This window comes from Homarus americanus, unplaced genomic scaffold, assembly GCF_018991925.1.
Source record: "Homarus americanus isolate GMGI-L3 unplaced genomic scaffold, GMGI_Hamer_2.0 scaffold28, whole genome shotgun sequence".
Taxonomy (NCBI): domain Eukaryota; kingdom Metazoa; phylum Arthropoda; class Malacostraca; order Decapoda; family Nephropidae; genus Homarus; species Homarus americanus.
Genome location: NW_024742238.1, coordinates 1,769,659 through 1,792,543, shown reverse-complemented (window position 1 = coordinate 1,792,543; position 22,885 = coordinate 1,769,659). Strand labels below are relative to the sequence as shown.

The 22,885-nt window shown below is 44.1% G+C and overlaps 1 protein-coding gene across 3 annotated transcripts; it reads right to left on the bottom strand.

Moving 5' to 3' along the window:
* Nucleotides 1-1,082: 1,082 nt before the first annotated feature.
* On the bottom strand, nt 1,083-21,191 carry LOC121876630. Of its 3 annotated transcripts, XM_042381908.1 has the most exons (4): nt 21,129-21,191; nt 14,832-14,874; nt 2,521-3,128; nt 1,083-1,682 (listed from the first exon to the last, which is right to left on the bottom strand). In XM_042381908.1, exons 3-4 carry the CDS (start codon nt 2,895-2,897, stop codon nt 1,421-1,423), a joined length of 639 nt encoding a protein of 212 aa, XP_042237842.1. In that variant the 5' UTR covers nt 2,898-3,128; nt 14,832-14,874; nt 21,129-21,191; the 3' UTR covers nt 1,083-1,420. The 3 variants fall into 3 exon arrangements, with proteins under 3 accessions (XP_042237842.1, XP_042237843.1, XP_042237844.1); XM_042381909.1 differs by lacking the exons at nt 14,832-14,874; nt 21,129-21,191 and adding an exon at nt 14,333-14,795; XM_042381910.1 differs by lacking the exons at nt 1,083-1,682; nt 2,521-3,128; nt 14,832-14,874; nt 21,129-21,191 and adding exons at nt 12,657-13,686; nt 14,333-14,819.
* Between the last annotated feature and the right edge of the window lie 1,694 nt (nt 21,192-22,885).

The following is a 22,885-nucleotide window of genomic DNA, read 5'->3' as shown; positions in this document are numbered from 1 at the left end:
AACTATATAATTCGTACAAGTTTCTCGGTAGGTAAGTGAGCCACTCTGCCACATGACACACCCACACCCAAATTTTTCAGTGATATATTATGTACATTTTCTTCTTACACTTAGAAATTAAAACAAATTACTTGATAATAAACGGTTCTTAACAAAGTACCAGGATCTCAACAGTACCTTTAATGCATCGACGTGTAAATTGTCAGGAATTATAAATATATTGTTTATGTTAATTATCCTCTTAAAAAATTTATGAGAGAAAATTCTCCAAATATGAAACATTATACTATGTCGTCATGGTCAAGATATACCAAGTGCTGTACACAAATAAGATGTTTTAGGTGGTAGGTTGTCCTTGCCCAGCGTGCGCAGTAACAGTGGATAAGGGCGGATTAAACACTCGTACAATGTTAAAGAGGGAACAGGGGCGTTATGTAGACGACACGAACCAAACAAATATTAAATTAAACCATACAAATAATTTTGATATTATTTAGTACAATGTTGTGTGTTCCACCATCATGCGGTGGCTCAATAGCTAAGGTATTCCATCAACGGTTAAAGTTCATGAGATATTTATCCACATTGCCGTGGCCTTAGGTGAGGGGCGAGTAAAGCGGAAAGCGTAACGTTGTTTTGATTAGACTCTTGGAGTCATATATAGGGATTGTTGTTGAGCCTTGACGACAAAAGTTAACGATACTTTACGTACAGTATATTGCCGTTAACTTTTATGACGATTTTCATCACATACTTGTGAATTAAAGGCAAATATTTTTACGACTATTATAGCAATAAATAATTCGATAGGTAGACAGATATATAAATAAATAAATAGATAAAATACTTCACATATGTTAAGGATGGGTGGGACACTTCACCTCATGCCTCGTGTGAGTCACCTCAGGCGCCGAACTCTCAAAGATTCGAACATAATCATCCTCACCATCACGGCTCAGGGAACACTTCCTTAATGTGAGCCAGATTTTCTGGAGCCACAAGAACCATTATTTTTGTAATGAGGTTTAAATAAGTTAGTGAGATGTGTCCTCATAAACCAGTTATGATCTACCGCCCAGAGGTTGACGAGATGTTGGGTGTTAAATGAGTCACACCGCCAGATCAACGAATTCACTGTCATTTTATTTCTGTTGAATGTTTAATACAATCAGTATCTTAGGTGTAAGCTGTTTTCCACGAAAAAGGTCAGTGAATTTGCCGTTGGGGCGCGTGACTCACTTAACACCTAACAACCCGTCAACCTCTAAATGGTAACAGTTGGTCAGGTGGTCAACAGTGGGAGGACATAGTCAACAGAATCTAATGTAAGATTCTGTGAGACTCCGGGCCTGGAGTAATACACATGGGAGGCGAGGTAGCCATGGAGGTGGAGTCACCATGGGGTGGGTGAGTTGTGAGGCTACTGAGTAAAGGCTGTGTCTCCTCTCATGAGAGCCTCCACAAAAGGTACCGTCAGGTAGATGAACTTGATGGCGGAGTCCATGCCGAAGATGCTGGTGCCGCTGGTGAAGGAAGCGATGCCGTACAGCACCTGACCGGCCGCCATGAACCAGGTGGCCAGGGCCGTTGACATGACCAGCTTCACTATGATGGCTGCCATAATACCAATGAAGTCCAGCTCCGTCTTGCTGAGTGACCGAAACGGCCACTGTCCCTGAGGTCTGGTGAGGATTTTCATATTAAAACTTGTTGTATATCTTATTTTTTTGAAGAATATCACACTTTCTTATTAATAAAGTCAGAGTAGCGTTGTCACATGAGGGAGGGAAGAGTCAGTATATGTTAAGGTATGAAGAAAGTTGTTGGTATGGTACTAGATTTTCCTCTTATGTTAGTAAGGTTAATTAATGCAGCTAAAGCTGACAGCCACAATAGAGAGTAATACTGTGTTAGTTACTGAAACTTTAACAACGATGATACAGAGTTACAGTCTCGACACTTCACAAGGTAATGTGACACAAATCAAAGCGTTACTTTTCATGAGCGGTCGTAAGAGTGTCACTGTCACATTACGGTACAAAACTTAGTAAAAGAAAGTTGAAAACTATTTATTATAAGGTAATCTTGAAACTTAACACAGCGAATGTTATGAATATTTCTGGATAAATGACGTGGTTCAACCTCAGTAGCACATAAATAATGACCTTGTCAGGGTACAGATATCAGTGACTTGTAAATACCGAGTATATATCTGCGTATATCACTTAACTGATCTCAGATTAAAATTTCATCAAAGATAGGATAACAAGCATTTACTTGTTAAAAGTATCTATGCAAATGGCTGACGACAGACTGATTCAAAAAATCAGTTACTTTGATTATAGTTTTGAAAATGTGAAGATAATGTTATGGGTTCCTCTCGTGAACGAAAACAAAAAGTAATGCGAAGAATTTGATCCAGTTGTTGAGTTCCAGAAGTCCCACCAAGACTAAGACAAAAAAAATATAGCGACCACCAACAAGAAGAGAGATGATAACTTCAGTAAACATGGTCCTCACCTTCTCTTCTGGGCCTGGGCGAGTTTGTCTACCGTCGGCAGGTTTATGGCCTCCGCGGTGTTGACGGTGTGCTCGTAGTGCCCTGAAGACTCCAGCTGTTTCTTCACCAAGGTGTATGGCGCCCCTACGGCAACTTTCCTCCTCTTCTGGGCTACCGCGGCGACCTCATCGAAAATGTAAGGAAATCTTCTTTCCTGCTGTTCTGTATGAGGTGGAACTTCTACAGGCTGTTGTTTTTCTGCGACCTCCCGGAGTACACGGTGGAGGTGGTCATCTGTAGAGGTGCGTGACAGCTGGTACTGGCCACTGCTAGCTGGGGATGTGAGCACCAACACACACACCGCCACCGCCACCATCACACATCTCCCGCCCGTCATCTTCACGTGTCTCAGGCCGCCACCCTCACAACCCTTAACAAGTCCACTTGGTTCTCAACGACCAAACTGTGGCCCCGTTGTTTATGTGTTTACTTCGCTTAAACACGCGGGAGTTAATGTAAAATTATTTGTTTATTTTTGGACTATAATTACTAAGGAGTGTTCAATGTTCAGGAAGACTCGCGTGTCACTTGACCTCTGAGTATCACCGATCCTTTATCTTTGTTGTTTCTGTAAAAAAAAATAATCTCATTTGATTTTAATAAAATAAACAACAGCTATAATTAGAAACGTTGAAATATCCAGGTTATAACTAATAGGTAATACTAGCCACTGCTAATGACTCGTGTACCGACCATATTCTCATCTTACAGATCCATTATAATAAAACCTGAAATTTGCTTTTGAATTCGTATATAAAACAATGAAGTCAACTTTTAATCGCTTAAGCTACGTAGGAAGAACAAAATCTGATCCAAATTACTGAAGAAAAACCTACAAACACTGTTAAAATAAACCATTATATGTGAACCGTAAAAAAATATAACATTCTAGCAAAAATAAAAGCAACAACCTGATCTCAACTATAAACACAAAAAGCTACAAGCCACGCAATAAAAGCTAAAACTGAACCCTATTGACTATGAGAATCAACTGTTACTTATACCCAACATAAACAAGGGCAAGTTATAATGGTCACAAGTCATCGTGTACAAGAGAACGAGGAGACGATCCACTTCATTGATGATCACAACCTGAGGGGAACAACATAGTTAACACTTATCAATAACAACAATAATCTAAGTCTTTACATGTCAATCTAAATCATTCTAACAAGAGAGTCAATAGTCATCAATAATATAAATAATTTACTATTAAGACATGATGAGATTAACTGCTTAGGTAAAGAGGAGGGAGGGAGGGAGGTGGGCGGGAGGGGTGGAGGGTGGTGGAAGGAGGTGGGAGGGGAAGGGGATAGAGAGTTCGTTATTTATTATTTATTTTCATTCATTATTTAAGAATTATCATAGTTATTATATTGCCATGATGTTATAGTTAAGTTACTTATATATATTTTCTTTGTTATAGAAGTAAAAAAAAATCGATTCTCAAAGTGCAGTAATTGGAGTCGTTCATGGATGCTAAAAAATTGGAAAGAATCTAATTACATACTTTAGAACTCTAAATCATGGAGCAAACTATTAATATATACACGTAATATCACACACAGAATACACTATGAATATCTCAGTATATACACAGTAACTCACTCTACGTTGTATATTCGTGTTCCTGTATTTTGCATTCTAAGGTCAATGAAATAGTAAGTCTTTGAAAAATACTTTATTAGTAAAATCATTCAGGTAAGCATTACAATGGAGGGTTTATGACTTAACATACGATGCGATATACTTAACAGGGAAGTGTAATCCGCCTGCAAATTAAATCATTAGTCACGTGACATTTGTTTATCGTCATGAGTAAGGTAAGCGCACGCGCGGTGACCAGGTTTATTATTATTATCCAGGTTGGATGTGAGTAAGGCGCTTGGACCGGACGGAATACCCCCTCGTGTTCTGAAGGAGGGTGCTGAAGCCCTGACCCCTGTGCTTGCTCGCCTCTTTCGCCTTTGCCTCAAAACCCGAACTTTTCCTTCTTCTTGGAAGCATGCCTTGGTTCAGCCCATCCCGAAGAAGGGTGACCATTCTAATCCCTCTAACTATCGCCCCATTGCCCTAACTTCATCCCTCTCTAAGATTTTCGAAGCTATCTTGAACTCCCATTTTCTCCGTCACCTTGAACGCCTTTCTCTTTTGTCGGATCACCAGTATGGCTTTCGCCAGGCGAGATCTACTGGTGATCTGCTCTCCTATTGCACCCATCTTTGGTCATCCTCTCTTAGGGATTATGGGGAAACTCTTGTCGTGGCTCTCGACATCTCCAAAGCATGTGACAGGGTATGGCACAAGTCTTTGCTATCTAAACTTCCCTCTTTTGGTTTCTCTCCCCCACTTTGTTTTCTCATCTCTAGCTTCCTTGAGAACCGATCCATGGCAGTTGTTGTCGAGGGATCGATTTCTCGCTCTTTCTCCACCAGTAGTGGCGTCCCACAGGGTTCTGCTCTTTCACCAACTCTCTTCCTTCTTCACACTACAATTAATTTTATCCATTCTTACGCTGATGATTCTACTCTTCACTCTTCCTCACATTTTCCCCTTCCTCCTAACTCTCAAACTAGATCTGTTTCTCGAACGGATATCATTACTTCTATCAACGCGGATGTGTGCAGCATCTCTGAATGGGGAGGCACAAACTTGGTTAAGTTCAAAAGTAATAAAACTCAATATTTACCAATTACACTTTGTAAATTAGACGATCTCCCACCAATTACATTTCAGGACGCTATCATCCTCCCAAATTCTGAAATAAATATCTTAGGCCTCACCATTTCCTCCAATATGTCCTCGAAATCACACATCCTTAGTATAACTAAAGCTACCTCCCGAAAGTTGGGAAAGCTGTACAGATGCCGTAGCTACCTCACTCCTGAGCAGTTGCTCCAAGTATATAAGGGATTCATTCGTCCTAACTTGGAGTGCTGCTCTCATATCTGGGGTGGCTCTTCTTCTGTCTACCTATTATATAGGATGGAATCAAAGGCACTCTCTCTTCCGTTTCTCTTCGCCGCAATGTTGCTTCACTCTCTCTCTTTTACAGGTACTTTAACGGACAATGTTCGGTGGATTTGGCATCCTGTGTACCGCCGACAAGGCCGTGGGTTCGTAACACACGTCTTGCCCGCGGTGCCCACCGTTTCTCTGTGGATGTCGGTCACAGGAGAATAACCCATTATAGTACCTCCTTCTTTCCTCACACAGCCAAACTGTGGAATGCTCTGCCTTCTTCTGTGTTTCCATAATCATACAATCTGTCTCACTTTAAAAAGCTGGTTTTCCGGCATCTTCCTGGTGTAGATTAATACAGTATAACTTTTTTTTCTATATTTACAATTTCTTTCCGTTCTTTTTTTTCGCCCCCCAGGCTCCGTTGTGGGTCGTTTGACCTGTGCCCGGGTGGGCTAATTCCCGTAAAAAATAAAAAATAATAATACTGCTATCAATATTATTGTGATTATCATTATTTACTGTGTATAAGTTTGATTTTTGTGCCTAAAGAAGTATAAAGTTTAAGAATTATTAACAAATATAAAAACGATGTACAGTATGTATGGAGAGAGAGAGAGAGAGAGAGAGAGAGAGAGAGAGAGAGAGATTATTTTCCTATTCTCGTCTTAAATAATAAATTTTAGTCATAATTAAAACCTTTACGAGTAAACTCATACATACATAGCCATTCAAAGCGCCAGCCTGCCCCAACTCCGCATGCCCGCTCTCAGTGCCCCCGCAGCCTAAGGTCTTTAAGCGCGTAACAAAGATAGTAATAACACTAGTTCAATAATAATTACAAGTTATGAGAAAGAGCTTCATGAAGCAATGTATCGATTTTTAACAAGCCACAATTCTTCTACTGAAACAATGAATACACTCCTGTTACCTCAGATCACTTAAGATAGTTCTGGGATCATTCGTGGAATTGTATAATTCAATTATTTTTTATGCAATATTATTGAAACTATGTTGAACCTTGGTGATGGCGAGGCGTTGTGTTGTCGGAGTGAGGATGACGTGAGTGCATACGGACTGTCTCCCTGATGATGACACACCAGAGGCTACACCACCTTAGTTATTATGTTTTTATTGACTCTCTCTTCTTCCTCATTTACCCATTAACAAATATGCAATTATGTATCACAAGATTAAACTGGAGATAGATACTACATTAACAATCTATCCATACATTATATTTATTTAACGTTTCATTAAATATACAATCTGAATAAACGAAGAAAAATGAAAATGTGAAAATGATGTTCACAAGAGAACAGAAAAATCAATTTCTTATAGACGAATAAATATGGAATTGTGGGAATGACGATCATGATAAACTCAACACTTAGGACCTACTCGACCGGTTGCTCACCACAGTACACCTCTGGACCCGGGCACTTCAACAGGCAATAAAACAACTCGTTACTATAGAGTTAATGGTGCATATCAACGCCACTGTGTTCTTGAGTTATCTGTTACGAAGCGAAAAAAATCCTTGGTTATTGATACTGTACACGATATTGATATTCTAACAAAAGGTCTTCAAGTTACATATTTTTACGTTTGATTGTTTACAGGTGAGTGAACACATGTACCAGAATAACCAGAGCCCATTTTAAAAGTAATATATTAGATAAGGTTCAACATAGGCGTCTGCTTGGTAAATTCAACGGCTGTAACTTTATGGTGTAACCTTACAGTGGATTTATCTTCCTTACATGACAGAAGACAGACAAGTAATGAAGTGCAGTGTTAAGTGGCGTCGCTCAGGGGATGTCTTAGGTCTGATCCTATTCGTCCCATACACTTATCTGAGTGTGTCTCCAGAGGTTTACATCCTGGCTGAGGGCAACAAGACATTCCCACCAAGTACTGGACAGCTTCTCATGGATCAAGACACCACCCCTGATGTGCTCAGTTACCCAGTTACTCCTTCATCCAGGTGGGTTGAAGGTGGTGCGTGTTGGCAGGACGGGAGAAAGGAGTCAAATGAATCCATTTATATAAGAAGCAAAATAAACGGCGAAACGGAGAAGATAGACGACCTGTGGGAGTTCATAAAGATCATTTACTTACCGAGCCATGATGACATGCTAGATACGACTCGACACTGACTGGGCACCCCATAAGATGTCCTGTACTACTGAAAACCTTTGACTTTATGGTATAAGCCACAACTCTGCTCGCTGTTGTTATCCAGTGAAGATGTGGACAGACAGAACACACAAGTAATATATGTCAGTGAGAATCTGGAAGTGAACCTTTACCACTCGTACTGGTCGACTCAGTCCTGTGCTGTGCTTCTTTATTGTCCAGCACCGTCACCCGTTTTACCCCCTCCCTACCGTCATCTTCTCTACCCTTACACCAACACCTGCTCTACTCCTCCTACCGTCATCTTCTCTACCCCCACACCGTCACCTGCTCTACTCCCTACCGTCATCTTCTCTACCCCACCATCACCTGCTCTACCTCCTCCCTACCGTCATCTTCTCACCCCACCCCCACACTGCATCTCTCTACCCCCTCCCTACCGTCATCTTCTCTACCCCCCACACCGTCACCTGTCTACTCCCCTACCGTCATCTTCTCTACCCCACACCATCACCCTGCTCTACCTCCCCACCCATCTTCTCCACACCATCACCTGCTCTACTCCTCCCTACCGTCATCTTCTCTGCCCCACACCCTCATCATCTCTCTACCCCCCACCATCACCTGCTCTCCTCCTCCCTACCGTCATCTCTCTCATCTGTCTCCTCCCAGTCATCTTCTCTACCCCACCATACCTGCTCTACCCCTCCCTACAGTCTCTTTCTCCCCACCATCCTCTCTCTCCTCCTCATCATCTTCTCTCTCCCCACACCATCACCTGCTCTACCCCCTCCTACCTCATCTTCTCTCCCACACCATCACCTGCTCCCTCCCACGTCATCTTCTCTACCCCCACACCATCTCTCCTCTCCTCTGCACACACCATCACCTGTCCCCTCCCACCCAGTCATCTTCTCTACCATCACCTGCTCTACTCCCTCCCCTGATCATCTTTTCTACTCCCTGCTCCATCATCTTCTCCACACCTACTCTCTCGTCATCTTCTCTACCCCCACACCATCACCTGCTCTACCCCCTCCTACCGTCATCTTCTCTACCCCACACCATCACCTGCTCTCCTCCTCCCCTACCGTCATCTTCTCTACCCCACCATCACCTGCTCTACTCCTCCCCTACGTCATCTTCTCTACCCCACACCATCACCTGTCTACCCCCTCCCTACCGTCATCTTCTCTACCCCACACCATCCTCTCTCTACCCCTCCCCTTCTCTTCCCACACCATACCTCTACCCTTACCGTCATCTTCTCTCCCCACCATCACCTGCTCTACTCCTCCTCTACCGTCATCTTCTCTCTCACCCATCTGCTCCCTCCCTCCCCACCGTCATCTTCTCTCCCATCACCTGCTCTACCCCTCCCTCCCATTCCCCCTGTCATCTTCCGTCATCTTCTCTACCCCCACACCATCATGCTCTCTCCCTCCCTACCGTCATCTTCCTACCCCACATCTTCTCTGCCCCTCCTTGTCTCTACCCCCACACCATCACCTGCTCTACCCTCCCCTACCCCCTGTCTTCTCTACCCCCACCATCACCTGCTCCTTCCCTCCCTACCCATCATCTTCTACTCCCATCACCTTATCTCCTACCCCTCCCACCGTCATCTTCTCTACCACCATCACCTCTCCCTCCTCCCTCGTCATCTTCTCTACCCCCACCACACCACCTCCTCCTCCCCGTTCTTCTCTGTCTCTCTCTCCCCCTACTGATTTCCCACACCATCACCTGCTCTACCCCTCCCTACCTTCTTCCCTCTCCCTCCTGTCTACCCCTCCTCGTCATCTTCTCTACCCCACACCATCACCTGCTCTCACCTCCTCATCTTCTCTACCCCACACCTGTTCTGCTCCTCCCCACATCATCTTCTCCCCCCACACCATCCTACTCTTCTCCTATCTTCTCTACCCCTACACCATCTTCTCCTCCTTACCGTCATCTTCTCTACCCCCACACCATCACCTGCCCTACCCCTCCTATCATCTTCTCTACCCCACCCATCACCTGCTCTACCCCCTCCCCTGCAGTCATCTTCTACCCCTCACCCATCACCTGCTCTACCTTCCCCCCTACCGTCATCTTCTCTACCCCCACACCATCACCTCTCTCTCCCTCCCTACCCTCATCTTCTGCCCCTACACCATCACCTGTCTACCCCTCCCTACCGATCATCTTCTCTACCCCACACCATCACCTGCTCTACCCCTCCCCATCATCTTCTCTACCCCACCATCTATGTCTACCCCTCCCTACCTCATCTTCTCTACCCCACACCATCACCTTCTTCTCCCCCCCCTACAGTCATCTTCTCTGCCCCCACCATCCTGCCTGCTCCTACTCCTCCCCTACCGTCATCTTCTCTACCCCCACACCATCACCTGTCTACCCCCTCCCTACCATCATCTTCTCTACCCCCACCATCACCTGCTCTACCCCTCCCATCATCTTCTCTACCCCACACCCACCTGCCTCTACTCCTCCCTACCGTCATCTTCTCTACCCCCACACCATCACCTGCTCTACCCTCCCTACCGTCATCTTCTCTACCCCACACCATCACCTGCTCTACCCCCTACCGTCATCTTCTCTACCCCCACACACCATCACCTGTTCTACCCCCTCCCCTACAGTCATCTTCTCTACCCCCACACCATCACCTGCTCTACCCCTCCCTACCGTCATCTTCTCTACCCACACCTTCTTCCTGCTCTCTCCCTCCCTACCGTCATCTTCTCTACCCCCCACCATCACCTGCTCTACCCCCTCCCTACCGTCATCTTCTCTACCCCCACACCATCACCTGCTCTCTCCTCCCTACCGTCATCTTCTCACCCCACACCATCACCTGCTCTACCCCCTCCCTGCGTCATCTTCTCTACCCCACACCATCACCTGCTCTACCCCCTCCCCCACCGTCATCTTCTCTACCCACACACTCACCTGCTCTACTCCCTCCCCATCATCTTCTCTACCCCACACACCATCACCTGCTCCTACTCCTCCCCTACCGTCATCTTCTCTACTCCCACACCATCACCTGCTCTCTCCCCTCCCTACCGATCATCTTCTCTACCCCCACACCATACCCTGCTCTCCCCTCCCCTGTCATCTTCTCCCCCCCACACCATCACCTGTTCTACCCCCTCCCTACCGTCATCTTCTCTCCCCCACCATCACCTGTCTACCCTCCTACCCTCATCTTCTCTACCCCCACACCATCACCTGCTCTACCCTCTCACTGTCTTCTCTACCCCCACACCATCACCTGCTCTACTCCTCCCCTACCGTCATCTTCTCTACCCCCACACCATCCTGCTCTACCCCCCTCCCTACTCATCTCTACCCCACACCATCACCTGCTCCTCTCCTCCCCGTCATCTTCTCTATCCCCACACCATCACTGTTCTCTCCTCCCTACCGTCATCTTCTCCTACCACCATCACCTGCTCTACCCCTCCCCTACGTCATCTTCTCTACCCCACACCATCACCTGCTCACCCCCTCCCTACGTCATCTTCTCTACCCCCACACCATCACCTGCTCTGCCCCCCTCCCTACCGTCATCTTCTCTACCCCACACCATCACCTGCTCTACTCCTCCCTACCGTCATCTTCTCTCCCCCACACCACTGTTCCTCCCTACCGTCATCTTCTCTCCCCCCACACCATCACCTGCTCTACCCTCCCCTACCGTCATCTTCTCTACCCCCACACCATCACCTGCTCCTCCTCCCTACCGTCATCTTCTACCCCACCATCACCTGCTCTACCCCCTCCCTACCGTCATCTTCTCTACCCCCACACATCACCTGCTCTACCCCCTCCCTACAATCATCTTCCTACCCCCACACACCATCACCTGCTCTACTCCTCCCCTGCCGTCATCTTCTCTACCCCACACCCATCACCTGCTCTCTCCTCCCTACCGTCATCTTCTCTACCCCCACACATCACCTGCTCTCCTCCTGTCATCTTCTCTACCCCCACACCATCACCTGCTCTCCTCCTACCGTCATCTTCTCTACCCCCACACCATCACCTGCTCTACTCCTCCCTACCGTCATCTTCTCTACCCCACCATCACCTGCTCTCTTCTCCTCCCTACCGTCATCTTCTCTACACCATCACCTGTCTACTCCTCCCCTACCGTCATCTTCTCTACCCCCCTCCCTCCTACCGTCATCTTCTCTACCCCACACCATCACCTGCTCTACTCCCTCCCCATAATATCTTCTACCCCACACCATCACCTGCTCTACTCCTCCCTACTGTCATCTTCTCTACCCCACACCATCACCTGTTATATTCCCTCCTACCACATCTTCTCTACCCCCACACCATCACCTGCCTACTCCCTCCCTACCGTCATCTTCTACCCCACACCATCACCTGCTCTACCTCCCTCCCTACCTGTCTCTCCTACACCATCACCTGTTATCCCTCCCTACCATTCTTCTACCCCACCCCTGCTCTCCCTCTATCTTTCCCCACATCACCTGTTATACTCCTTCCACGTCATCTTCTACCCCACACATTGTCACCTCTTACCTAATTCCCACACCATCAACCTGTTATACTCCTCACGTAAGTGTCGCATAAAGAGCCGTGCCTGAGGGGTGTTGACGATGGAATAATTTGTGTCATTTTTTCACTGTTGTCATTGTCACCGTTGTTGTCATTGTCAGTATTTGTTAAAATCATTGTTGTTGTCATTGTCACCGTTGTTGTCATTGTCAGTATTTGTCATAGTCACTGTTGTTGTCATTGTCACCGTTGTTGTCATTGTCAGTATTTGTCATAGTCACTGTTGTTGTCATTGTCACCGTTGTTGTCATTGTCAGTATTTGTCATAGTCACTGTTGTTGTCATTGTCACCGTTGTTGTCATTGTCAGTATTTGTCATTTTCACTGTTGTTGTCATTGTCACCGTTGTTGTCATTGTCAGTATTTGTCATTTGCACTGTTGTTGTCATTGTCACCGTTGTTGTCATTGTCAGTATTTGTCATAGTCACTGTTGTTGTCATTGTCACCGTTGTTGTCATTGTCAGTATTTGTCATAATCACTGTTGTTGTCATCGTCACCGTCGTTGTTAATGTCAGTTGCTGTCACTGTCGTTCTCACTTTCACTGTCAATTGTTGTCTCTGTCTTATTGTCAACGTAATTGTTATTATATTTGTTACTGCTACTGTCATTGTTTCACCGTTGGTCTGTCACTGTTGGTCATGCGGGTGGTCACAGAGAGACTCGTATCATCACAGCCGGGGGTAAGAGTGCTCGTCAAGGTAGAGTATTACAACTAATTTAGCGCCATTTTAGTTGTTTGCCTGGGGGTGTTATTTACAAGTGTTACTACATTCTCCTGCTGGGGGAAGATCTGACGTAGGGATCACCGAGGAGCTCCCTGTTGATGATGGTGAATTTGTCAACACACGACACTATAACCGAGTCGTTTGTTTTCCGTGTGCATATAGTTCCTCATGAAGCTGTTACGACGAACTACGTACACACTCACACACAAAAGGAGACAATATGAAGATTTTTTTAATGCCCTAAAAGTTTATCCACGACGTAGTAGTGATTACGTGTTTACATCCACAACACTTTGGTCCATACCACCTCAGCTGAGCCAGATCACCTCAGCCAAGCCGGACCACCTCAGCTGAGCCAGATCACCTCAGCCAAGCCAGACCACCTCAGCCGAGCCGGACCCCTTCAGCAGTACCTGACTGCTATAGTCTTAAAAAAACGTGGTCTCCCCTCTCAGGAGGACCTCAATAAAGGGGAGGGTCTTGTAGATGTAGCCAATGGCGGAGTCCATCCCGAAGACACCTGTACTCCCTGTGAGGGTGGCCAAAGCGTACAGCACCTGACCCGCCGCCAGGAACCAGGTGGCCAGGGCCGTCGACAGCGCCAGCTTCAGCGCGATGGCCGCCAAGATGCCTATGAAGTTCATCTCCCTGGTGGTGAGGGAGGGTCGTGGGGGCCGCGGTACTGGTGCCTGTGGTCTGATGAACAAACCTGATGTAGTTGTGTGCATTCTTGACATCATGAATTATAACAAGAGTTAAGATGACTGAAGCACACACACACACACACACACACACACACACACACACACACACACACACACACACACTGTCTTATACTACACTAATAAAGCACAGTAATGGCTATCCAAATAAATGTAAAATATGTTTGATTAGACAAATATATAAACTCTGGAAACTGTCACCAGTCGTTCTGGCAGCTGGTCCCTAAATGACGTGTTGTGTTTTTGATGGAACTAAGTAGATGGAAGAGAAGCAATAGTGAATGGATGAATCATTTCACATTCACTTATAATCTTAACTTATAAACTCTTCGTGATCTATTGACCAAAACAAGATTATACTTTAATTTAGAGTAACTCTCTTGGGCTTCATCCAGTCTCAGTAAAAATATGATTATCTTATATACTTTACTTTATTCTCTTTGCCCCCTGATCGGCCTGTTAGCTGCTTCGGCGGTCAGTCACGTCGCTGTTACGTACTGTTGGTAAGTACTAGGCATGCACTGGCTCCTGAATGTATCTGAACCTATAACCAGTGTTAGTTAAGTCAGTTCTCAAAATATTTGAGATGAACCAACAGGTAGAGAGAGTACAGGACCCACCTGAGTTGTTGGCGAGTGTCGTCATCCCGGGCTGGTGAGTAAGGTGTTAAGAGAGACACATCCTGTAGGTGGTGGTGCTCTGGGGCCTCCAGCTGCTTCTTCATGATGGTGTATGGTGACCCTATCTCTATCTCAGTGTTCTTTTGGGCTGCCACGGCGATCTCCTCGAACTTGTAGGGAAAACCTCTAGCTTGGGGTAAGGTGTCTTTGGTAGGTTGAGGGAAGACATCAGGCAAGGACTCCTGGATATTGCTGCGGCGTGTGGGTCCCAGCTGGTCCTGGTCACTGTCAGCTACCACCGACACTACCAACACCACCACCACGCACACACCTCCCCTCATTCTCACACCTTCAGGAAGACACTAACCCAAGAAGCGTAAGCAAAAGCAGACTGGGATAACTGCGGTGCTGTCACACACTAGTTCACCACACAGCACCACCAGTATTGTAAGCCTCTACTCGCTAAGCAACAAGTGAACACTCAGGGGCTCAGACGTACCGTTTGTTGTACAGTGTAGCTGGCTGCTGCACGATGATGAACTCTGAAAGTAAATAATGGTAATCCAATTAATTACCTGAAGAAGTTAGTTGTTTTACTCGTGTGTGTGTGTGCGTGTGTGTGTGTGCGTGTGTGTGTGTGTGTGTGTGTGTGTGTGTGTGTGTGTGTTTGTGTGTGTGTGTGTGTTTTTTCAAATCTGTGACTGTACATAATAGATATTACACCGGCATCAATTATACTGTATTGATTCAGAGAATTTATTTTGAAAAAAATTGCTTTCGTTTTATCTTTTCCTCTCGTTTCTCTTTACTTTTCATCCTTTTCTCGATAGTTTCTCTTATATTTTCCCCTTCTCCCTTCCCTCATCCACCCTTCGCATATTTACCGACTAACTTTCCTCCCTCCCCCTCTTCCTCCGTTCCCCCTCTCTCTTACCAATTCTCCTTCCTTCTTTCTCCCACTCTCCCTTCCTCCATTCTCTTCCCTTCCTCCCTTCTCTTCCCTCCCTCCCTCCCTTCCGCTACCCCCAGGCGGGACACAGTTGTGGTCAAGGGTGGAGCAGCAGCAGCAGCAGTAGTACACGTGATCTTCCTGACGGTGGATGGGTCAGGACCTTACGGTACTCTGCAGATCCGTCATGTAAATCCCCCAGATGTATTACTTGTGCCGAGGGTGACGTGTGCCGCCTGTTTACCTCTTTTTCTGTCTGTCTGTCTGTCTGTCTGTATCGATCTACCTGTCTGTTTGTCTGTCTGTCTGTCTGTATCGATCTACCTGTCTGTCTGTCTGTATCGATCTACCTGTCTGTCTGTCTGTATCGATCTACCTGTCTGTGTGTCTGTCTGTATCGATCTACCTGTCTGTCTGTATCTGTATCTACCTGTCTGTCTGTCTGTATTGATCTACCTGTCTGTCTGTCTGTCTGTATCGATCTACCTGTCTGTTTGTCTGTCTGTCTGTCTGTATCGATCTACCTGTCTGTCTGTCTGTATCGATCTACCTGTCTGTCTGTCTGTATCGATCTACCTGTCTGTGTGTCTGTCTGTATCGATCTACCTGTCTGTCTGTCTGTCTGTATCGATCTACCTGTCTGTGTCTCTGTTTATTTGTTAGTTTGTGTCTTTCGCTATTGTGCCATTGGGTTGTAATTCAGGTAATTATTTGACTGTGGTTTAATGTTTTAGTCTTTTATGGATGTGTGGTTTAATGTTTTAGTTTTTTTAAGGATGTGTGGTTTAATGTTTTAGTCTTTTATGGATGTGTGGTTTAATGTTTTAGTCTTTTATGGATGTGTGGTTTAATGTTTTAGTCTTATGGATGTGTGGTTTAATGTTTTAGTCTTTTATGGATGTGTGGTTTAATGTTTTAGTCTTATGGATGTGTTATGGATGTGTGGTTTAATGTTTTAGTCTTTTATGGATGTGTGGTTTAATGTTTTAGTCTTATGGATGTGTGGTTTAATGTTTTAGTCTTTTATGGATGTGTGGTTTAATGTTTTAGTCTTATGGATGTGTGATTTAATGTTTTAGTCTTTTATGGATGTGTGGTTTAATGTTTTAGTCTTTTTAAGGATGTGTGGTTTTATGTTTTAGTCTTATGTGGATGTGTGGTTTTAATGTTTTAGTCTTTTATGGATGTGTGGTTTAATGTTTTAGTCTTTTTATGGATGTATTGGATTTAATGTTTTAGTCTTTTATGGATGTGTGGTTTTAATGTTTTAGTCTTTTTATGGATGTGTGGTTTAATGTTTTAGTCTTATGGATGTGTGGTTTAATGTTTTAGTCTTTTATGGATGTGTGGTTTAATGTTTTAGTCTTTTATGGATGTGTGGTTTAATGTTTTAGTCTTTATGGATGTGTGGTTTAATGTTTTAGTCTTTTATGGATGTGTGGTTTAATGTTTTAGTCTTATGGATGTGTGGTTTTAATGTTTTGAATGTCTTATGGATGTGTGGTTTTAATGTGTTTAGTCTTATGGATGTGTGGTTTAATGTTTTAGTCTTTTATGGATCGTGGTTTATGTTTTACAGTCTTTATGGATGTGTGGTTTAATGTTTTAGTCTTTTTATGGATGTGTGGTTTAATATGTTTTAGTCTTTTATGGATGTGTGTGGTTTAATGTTTTAGTCTCTTATATGGATGTGTGGTTTAATGTTTTAGTCTTATGGATGTGTGGTTTAATGTTTTAGTCTTTTATGGATGTGTGGTTTAATGTTTTAGTCTTATGGATGTGTGGTTTAATGTTTTAGTCTTTTATGGATGTGTGGTTTAATGTTTTAGTCTTATGGATGTGTGATTTAATGTTTTAGTCTTTTATGGATGTGTGGTTTAATGTTTTAGTCTTATGGATGTGTGATTTAATGTTTTAGTCTTTTATGGATGTGTGGTTTAATGTTTTAGTCTTATGGATGTGTGGTTTAATGTTTTAGTCTTTTATGGATGTGTGGTTTAATGTTTTAGTCTTATGGATGTGTGATTTAATGTTTTAGTCTTTTATGGATGTGTGGTTTAATGTTTTAGTCTTATGGATGTGTGATTTAATGTTTTAGTCTTTTATGGATGTGTGGTTTAATGTTTTAGTCTTATGGATGTGTGATTTAATGTTTTAGTCTTTTATGGATGTGTGGTTTAATGTTTTAGTCTTATGGATGTGTGGTTTAAGGTTTTAGTCATTTATGGATGTGTGATTTAATGATTTAGTCTTTTATGGATGTGTGGTTTAATGTTTTAGTCTTATGGATGTGTGGTTTAATGTTTTAGTCTTTTAAGGATGTACAGTTTAATCAACAGTAATGACCTTCAGCTGGCCTGTCTTTTTTATCCAAGGATGAATAACATTAGTCTTAAGAAAAATTACTTCACACAGTTTTTGGCTTTCCTTTACATAAAGTTAATACAATATATCTTTAACAGTTTCGCAAAAATCCGGAAACAAACTTTGGTAATGGACTGAAGTAATAATAAAAAAAATACCTGCCTTAAAAACTATCTTTCAAAATCATCAAACTCTCACGTTAATGTCATGTCCATCCTGGGGGAAAAAAATCACAAAATGTTTACCTTAAGATTCCCACGGAAACCTCCTGAGCAGCAGTTGGAGATTATAGCATGAATACGGTACTTTACCACATGTATTTCAGAACAGATAAATCTCCAGAGCAGCAGCTGGGGATTATAGCATGAATACGGTACTTTACCACATGTTCCTCAGCACAGGTACTTGGTCACGATTATTACGAACTCCTTTCTTGTGTGTCTCGTAATGCTCTTCGTTCATTGTGTATTTCGTTATAGGTCTCGGTCTCCACACACACACACACACACACCTAACCTCAGGCACCACGGTGTTAGTGTGTGGCGGCTGCTGGGTGTTACCGGTACCCTGGGGAGGTAATGAGCTCTAAGACAAGTAGTGTCGAGGTAGGTGGTGCGCCGCGCCCAGCCTGGTGTGGAGTGAGATGTCGTGACGCGTTGTTGGTGAAGTGTGTCGTTTTATGGTGGGTGAAGGGGTTTGTGTGGAGATGTTTGATATCTGCCGTGTTTGTGTGGTGAAGAGATTGGTTACTTGTCGTGTTGGTGTGGTGGAGAGTTTGGTCACCTGCCCTATTTGTGTGGTGCAAAGATTGGTTTCCTGTCGTGTGTGTGTGTGTGTGTGTGTGTGTGTGTGTGTGTGGCTTGTCTATTTCCACATCTGTATTGTCTATCCGCTTTATGTTTGTCTCTGCCTTATTATTCCATTCTCTTCTTCCCCTTCCTCCCTTTCTTAGGTTTATTCTTCCCGTGTTAATAACTTCGCAAATCACAGGTTCATCCGAAGTTCCTAGCAACATTGGTCAAGAGTCAATACTCCCTCAACTCATGGATTCATCAGCCAACACTCACACTCCCTCTCACAATTCTTGAGTCCTTCCCACACAACAGAACATGTCATGAGTCCTTCCCACACAACATAACGCGTCATGAGTCCTTCCCACACAACATAACGCGTCAGGAGTCCTTCCCACACAACAGAACGCGTCATGAGTCCTTCCCACACAACATAAAGCGTCATGAGTCCTTCCCACATAACAGAACGCATCCAGTTTTCTGCTTCTGCACCAGAATGGAATACCGGAAGTGATGTTGTCAGCCGAAGATGGACGGTAATCACATAAACGTACGCAGGTGACAGTCATGTTTATCGGACCCAACAGAGCGATTACCAATACTCGTACACCCCAGAAAGCCACATATTATATTGATTCACAGGACATATTGACCAGGGAGATATATTCAACAAAGACGCAAGTTACAAGCGGTAATATGCATACGCTTCCATCCCTCCTAAAGCAAAACAAAACATTGGATTTACGACACTGAAACTGCCTGGCGTCTCCCCCCCACCCGACATAGTGCTCTGCAATAAATATACTGCAATATATATACCCTGAGTGATACAATGAATATATAAATCATTATAAACTTAATATATGTTTATGGTTGGGCTTCCGATATGTGTAGTACAGGTGTTATTAATGGAGTGTTATTACAAGGAAAGTATAGTAGGTGTGAAGATTACGTTTCCCAGTGTTATTAATCAGCAGGACTTAATATTTTATTGGTGGAATTGGCATAATGCAGAGACAATTTTTTTTTAGCCAAGTGACCTGTATAAACAACGGGCTTACATTAGGGTCGTCTGAAGTGATGGTAAAGCAGGGAACAAAACAAGTCGATGGCTTATATACAAAGACAAGGGCGGTAGATCATTGACTCGACACACACACACACGATCTTGAAAAACGCGCGAAGATGTGTGACGTCATCAGCATCCAATCTACACTGTGTTTGGTGGAAACGGACAGACCGACGGACATACTTCTTTTCTTTCTTTTTATGGAAGATTAGACACCACCACAAGTTTAATAACCACGAGTATTAACACAGCATTAGTGATCACGACCATCTACATCCTTGACCACCGAAGGGTCAAGACGTACCTGGCGCTACTCTCGGAGCAGCCAGGTCAACTGTTAAGTTGGCCCATACCAACCCCCTCCCCTGAACCCTCCTCCCCACAGGAATATCAACAAGTTCTCGCCAGAAGTTACAATTTCATTTAGGAAAGGAACGGAACCAGTGTTAAACAGAGGTGAACAGTGCTTAAGTCAGTGAGAACAACTCAACAATAACAGTCGTACCCAAGTTAACCTTCACACAGTGAGGTCCCAGGTACCCAGTGATAACGGCCCGTGAGACCCAACAACAACCAACGATGTGTTAATCCGTCTACGATAGGAAGGCCTGGGACCACACCTCACTCATATAACACCATCTGTGAGGGAATTACTACACCACGTCATGTCCCTCATAACGCCATATGTGAGGGAATTACTACACCACGTCAAGTCCCTCATAACACCATCTGTGAGGTAATTCCTACACCACGTGAGGTCCCTCATAACACCATCTGTGAGGGAATTACTACACCACGTGAGGCCCCTCATAACACCATCTGTGAGGGAATTACTACACCTCGCCAGGTCCCTCATAACACCATCTGAGGGAACTACTACATCACGTCAGGTCCCCCCTAACACCATCTGGGAGGGAGTTACTATACTACGTGTTTGCTGTTCAACACCTACATTAATCTGTATGTTCACTGTATGTTCCTTTACCTTTCTCTAATGAAGGCTTGTGTTAAACCACCAATGTATGTAATAAGTCATTTATGTCCAATGTATATTTTCAGCCTTCGGGCTGCAGAACTTTTTCAATAAACCGTTAATTATTATTATTATTATTATACGCTTACACCTTCCTAATTGTTTATCATTATTATTCACTCCCATACAACCCCCGTCGTCATTATTAGTACCACCATCACTATCACTGTTTCCCTCACTACCACTGCACTACCAACATACCATCATCATTACCAACACACTATCAACACACCAACACCATCACCAGCACCACCATCACTCACCATTTTCGCCCAAATGGACAGTTTTTCAGTTGGTGATGACGTACGATGACCAATAATTGACATTGTGCAGCGTAGGAAACACAAACTTTGAGTTAGAACATTAACTGTGCTGAGTGTCCGAAAGAATGTTCTAACTCAAAGTTTGTGTTTCCTACGTTGCAAAATGTCAATTATTGGTCATCGTACGTCATCATCAACTGAAAAACTGTCCATTTGGGTCGAAAAATGCTGTATCGCTGTTACCCTCACCACTACAAACACACTATCAACATCATCACTACCAACACACTATCACCGCTAAGACACTATCACCACCACTGACAGTACCTGAGTGACAGAAGACGTGGAGGTGTTGACTGTCTGAGCTCCGGTCTGACTCTGACTATCAAATCTCTCGACCTCCACACCATAAGTCCGCTAGACCCCCGCCCCCCTACCTCCTACTTCCCAGCCACCGCCTCCTACTTCCCAGCCACCGTCCCCTATCACCTACCCCCCTCCCGCCACCTGCCATTCCTGTCTGCATCACTGCCTTACTGAACTAATTACACCTGAAGGCAGCGCTGCAGCTTACGACACGACGGATTGTGCTTTCTGCTGAGGAGACACAAGGCTGGTTTCCGGTGCAGGATGGGAAATGTTTAACCTACTTGGGTAAGTGAGTTCTGTACCCAACCTTAAGACGAAAGAAAGTTGTAAGTTTTCATTATGGCTTTTGGACTAAATAACTCGTCAAGTGAACTAAAAAGTGATTGGAGAGCTCAGTCTTACATCCAGGGTTGAGAGGCTTACCACTTACCGCCTTCTTTAGGTTAAGTTAGGTTAGGTTAGGTTCTATATTACTCTACACTATAACACACTACACACATCCCTCGGAGGCCTCCTGCACACAGCCGTCAACCAGAAAACACCAAAAGTACGTCTAATATATTCATAAACGCCTTAAACGTCTTTAACTTCGCCTGTATTAACTTTTCCGCCAAATGAACCCCCCTGACCAGACAACAGCTAATGAAGGACCATAGTGAGTACCGTAGCCATTCATCCTAACTTGTTATACCTCAGTAAAATCTCTTAGTCCATGATGAGACTTGACTCTTGTTATTTTCCGCATTCCAGGTGATATAACAGGTAATTGATGATCATCTTTCTTGACACTTACGGAAATGTTTTCGTGTTCGTAGTGTCTTTCCAGATGTTATTACGTGGGGTACAGATATAATGGCTGCCAAGGAAGTGTTCTCTATTATGTTTCTTCTTCCTCTACCGCTGATTTACTTATATATACGAGTAGAATAGTGTGTGTGTGTGATGTGTGTGTGTGTGTGTGGTGTGTGTGTGTGTGTGTGTGTGTGTGTGTGGTGTGTGTGTGTGCAAACAGTCATAAGTCCTTCCCACACAACAGAACGCGCCATAAGTCCTTCCCATACAATATTTTTTTTTTAAGGAACAAATTATGAATGTATTTATGACGATAACAGTAGGAGAATAGGACAGGAGGAAGAAGGAAGAGAAGGAGAAGATTCAAGGGAGACTGGCAGTGACGTCACCAATTGTTGTCAGCTGATTGATCAAAATAATAAAGATGGCAGACGAAATATAAATTAAACCACATGTGTCCCCATTCTATTTATATACTATATCACCATTACGTGCTGTGGAGGATAAACAGCTGCAACAAAACCACAACAGCAGTACAGTAGCTAATAACAGCGACACAGATCCACAGCGTGTGTATATGTGAGGATGGTGGCTGTGTTCCCCCGCCATCTTGACACCGACAAAACGAACTCAATATATTTACAAAATAATCTCGAAAAAAATAGGGAATTGAGTTTTATAATTTGTTTTGGTAAGGTCGGGTGGTGTCCGTCTATAAGCGACATACACGAGTTTTAGTCTAACCATTACCTGTGTGGTAGTTCCCTTTCTCTACAATGGTATTACCTGCAGCGATAGTAACAACAGAAAAAACAGCAGTAACAACAGCAACAACAGCAACAGCAGGAACAGCAGTAACAACTAAACAACAGCCGCAACAGCAGTAACAACAGCAACAGCAGCAGAAGCTCGACCCGGACAGG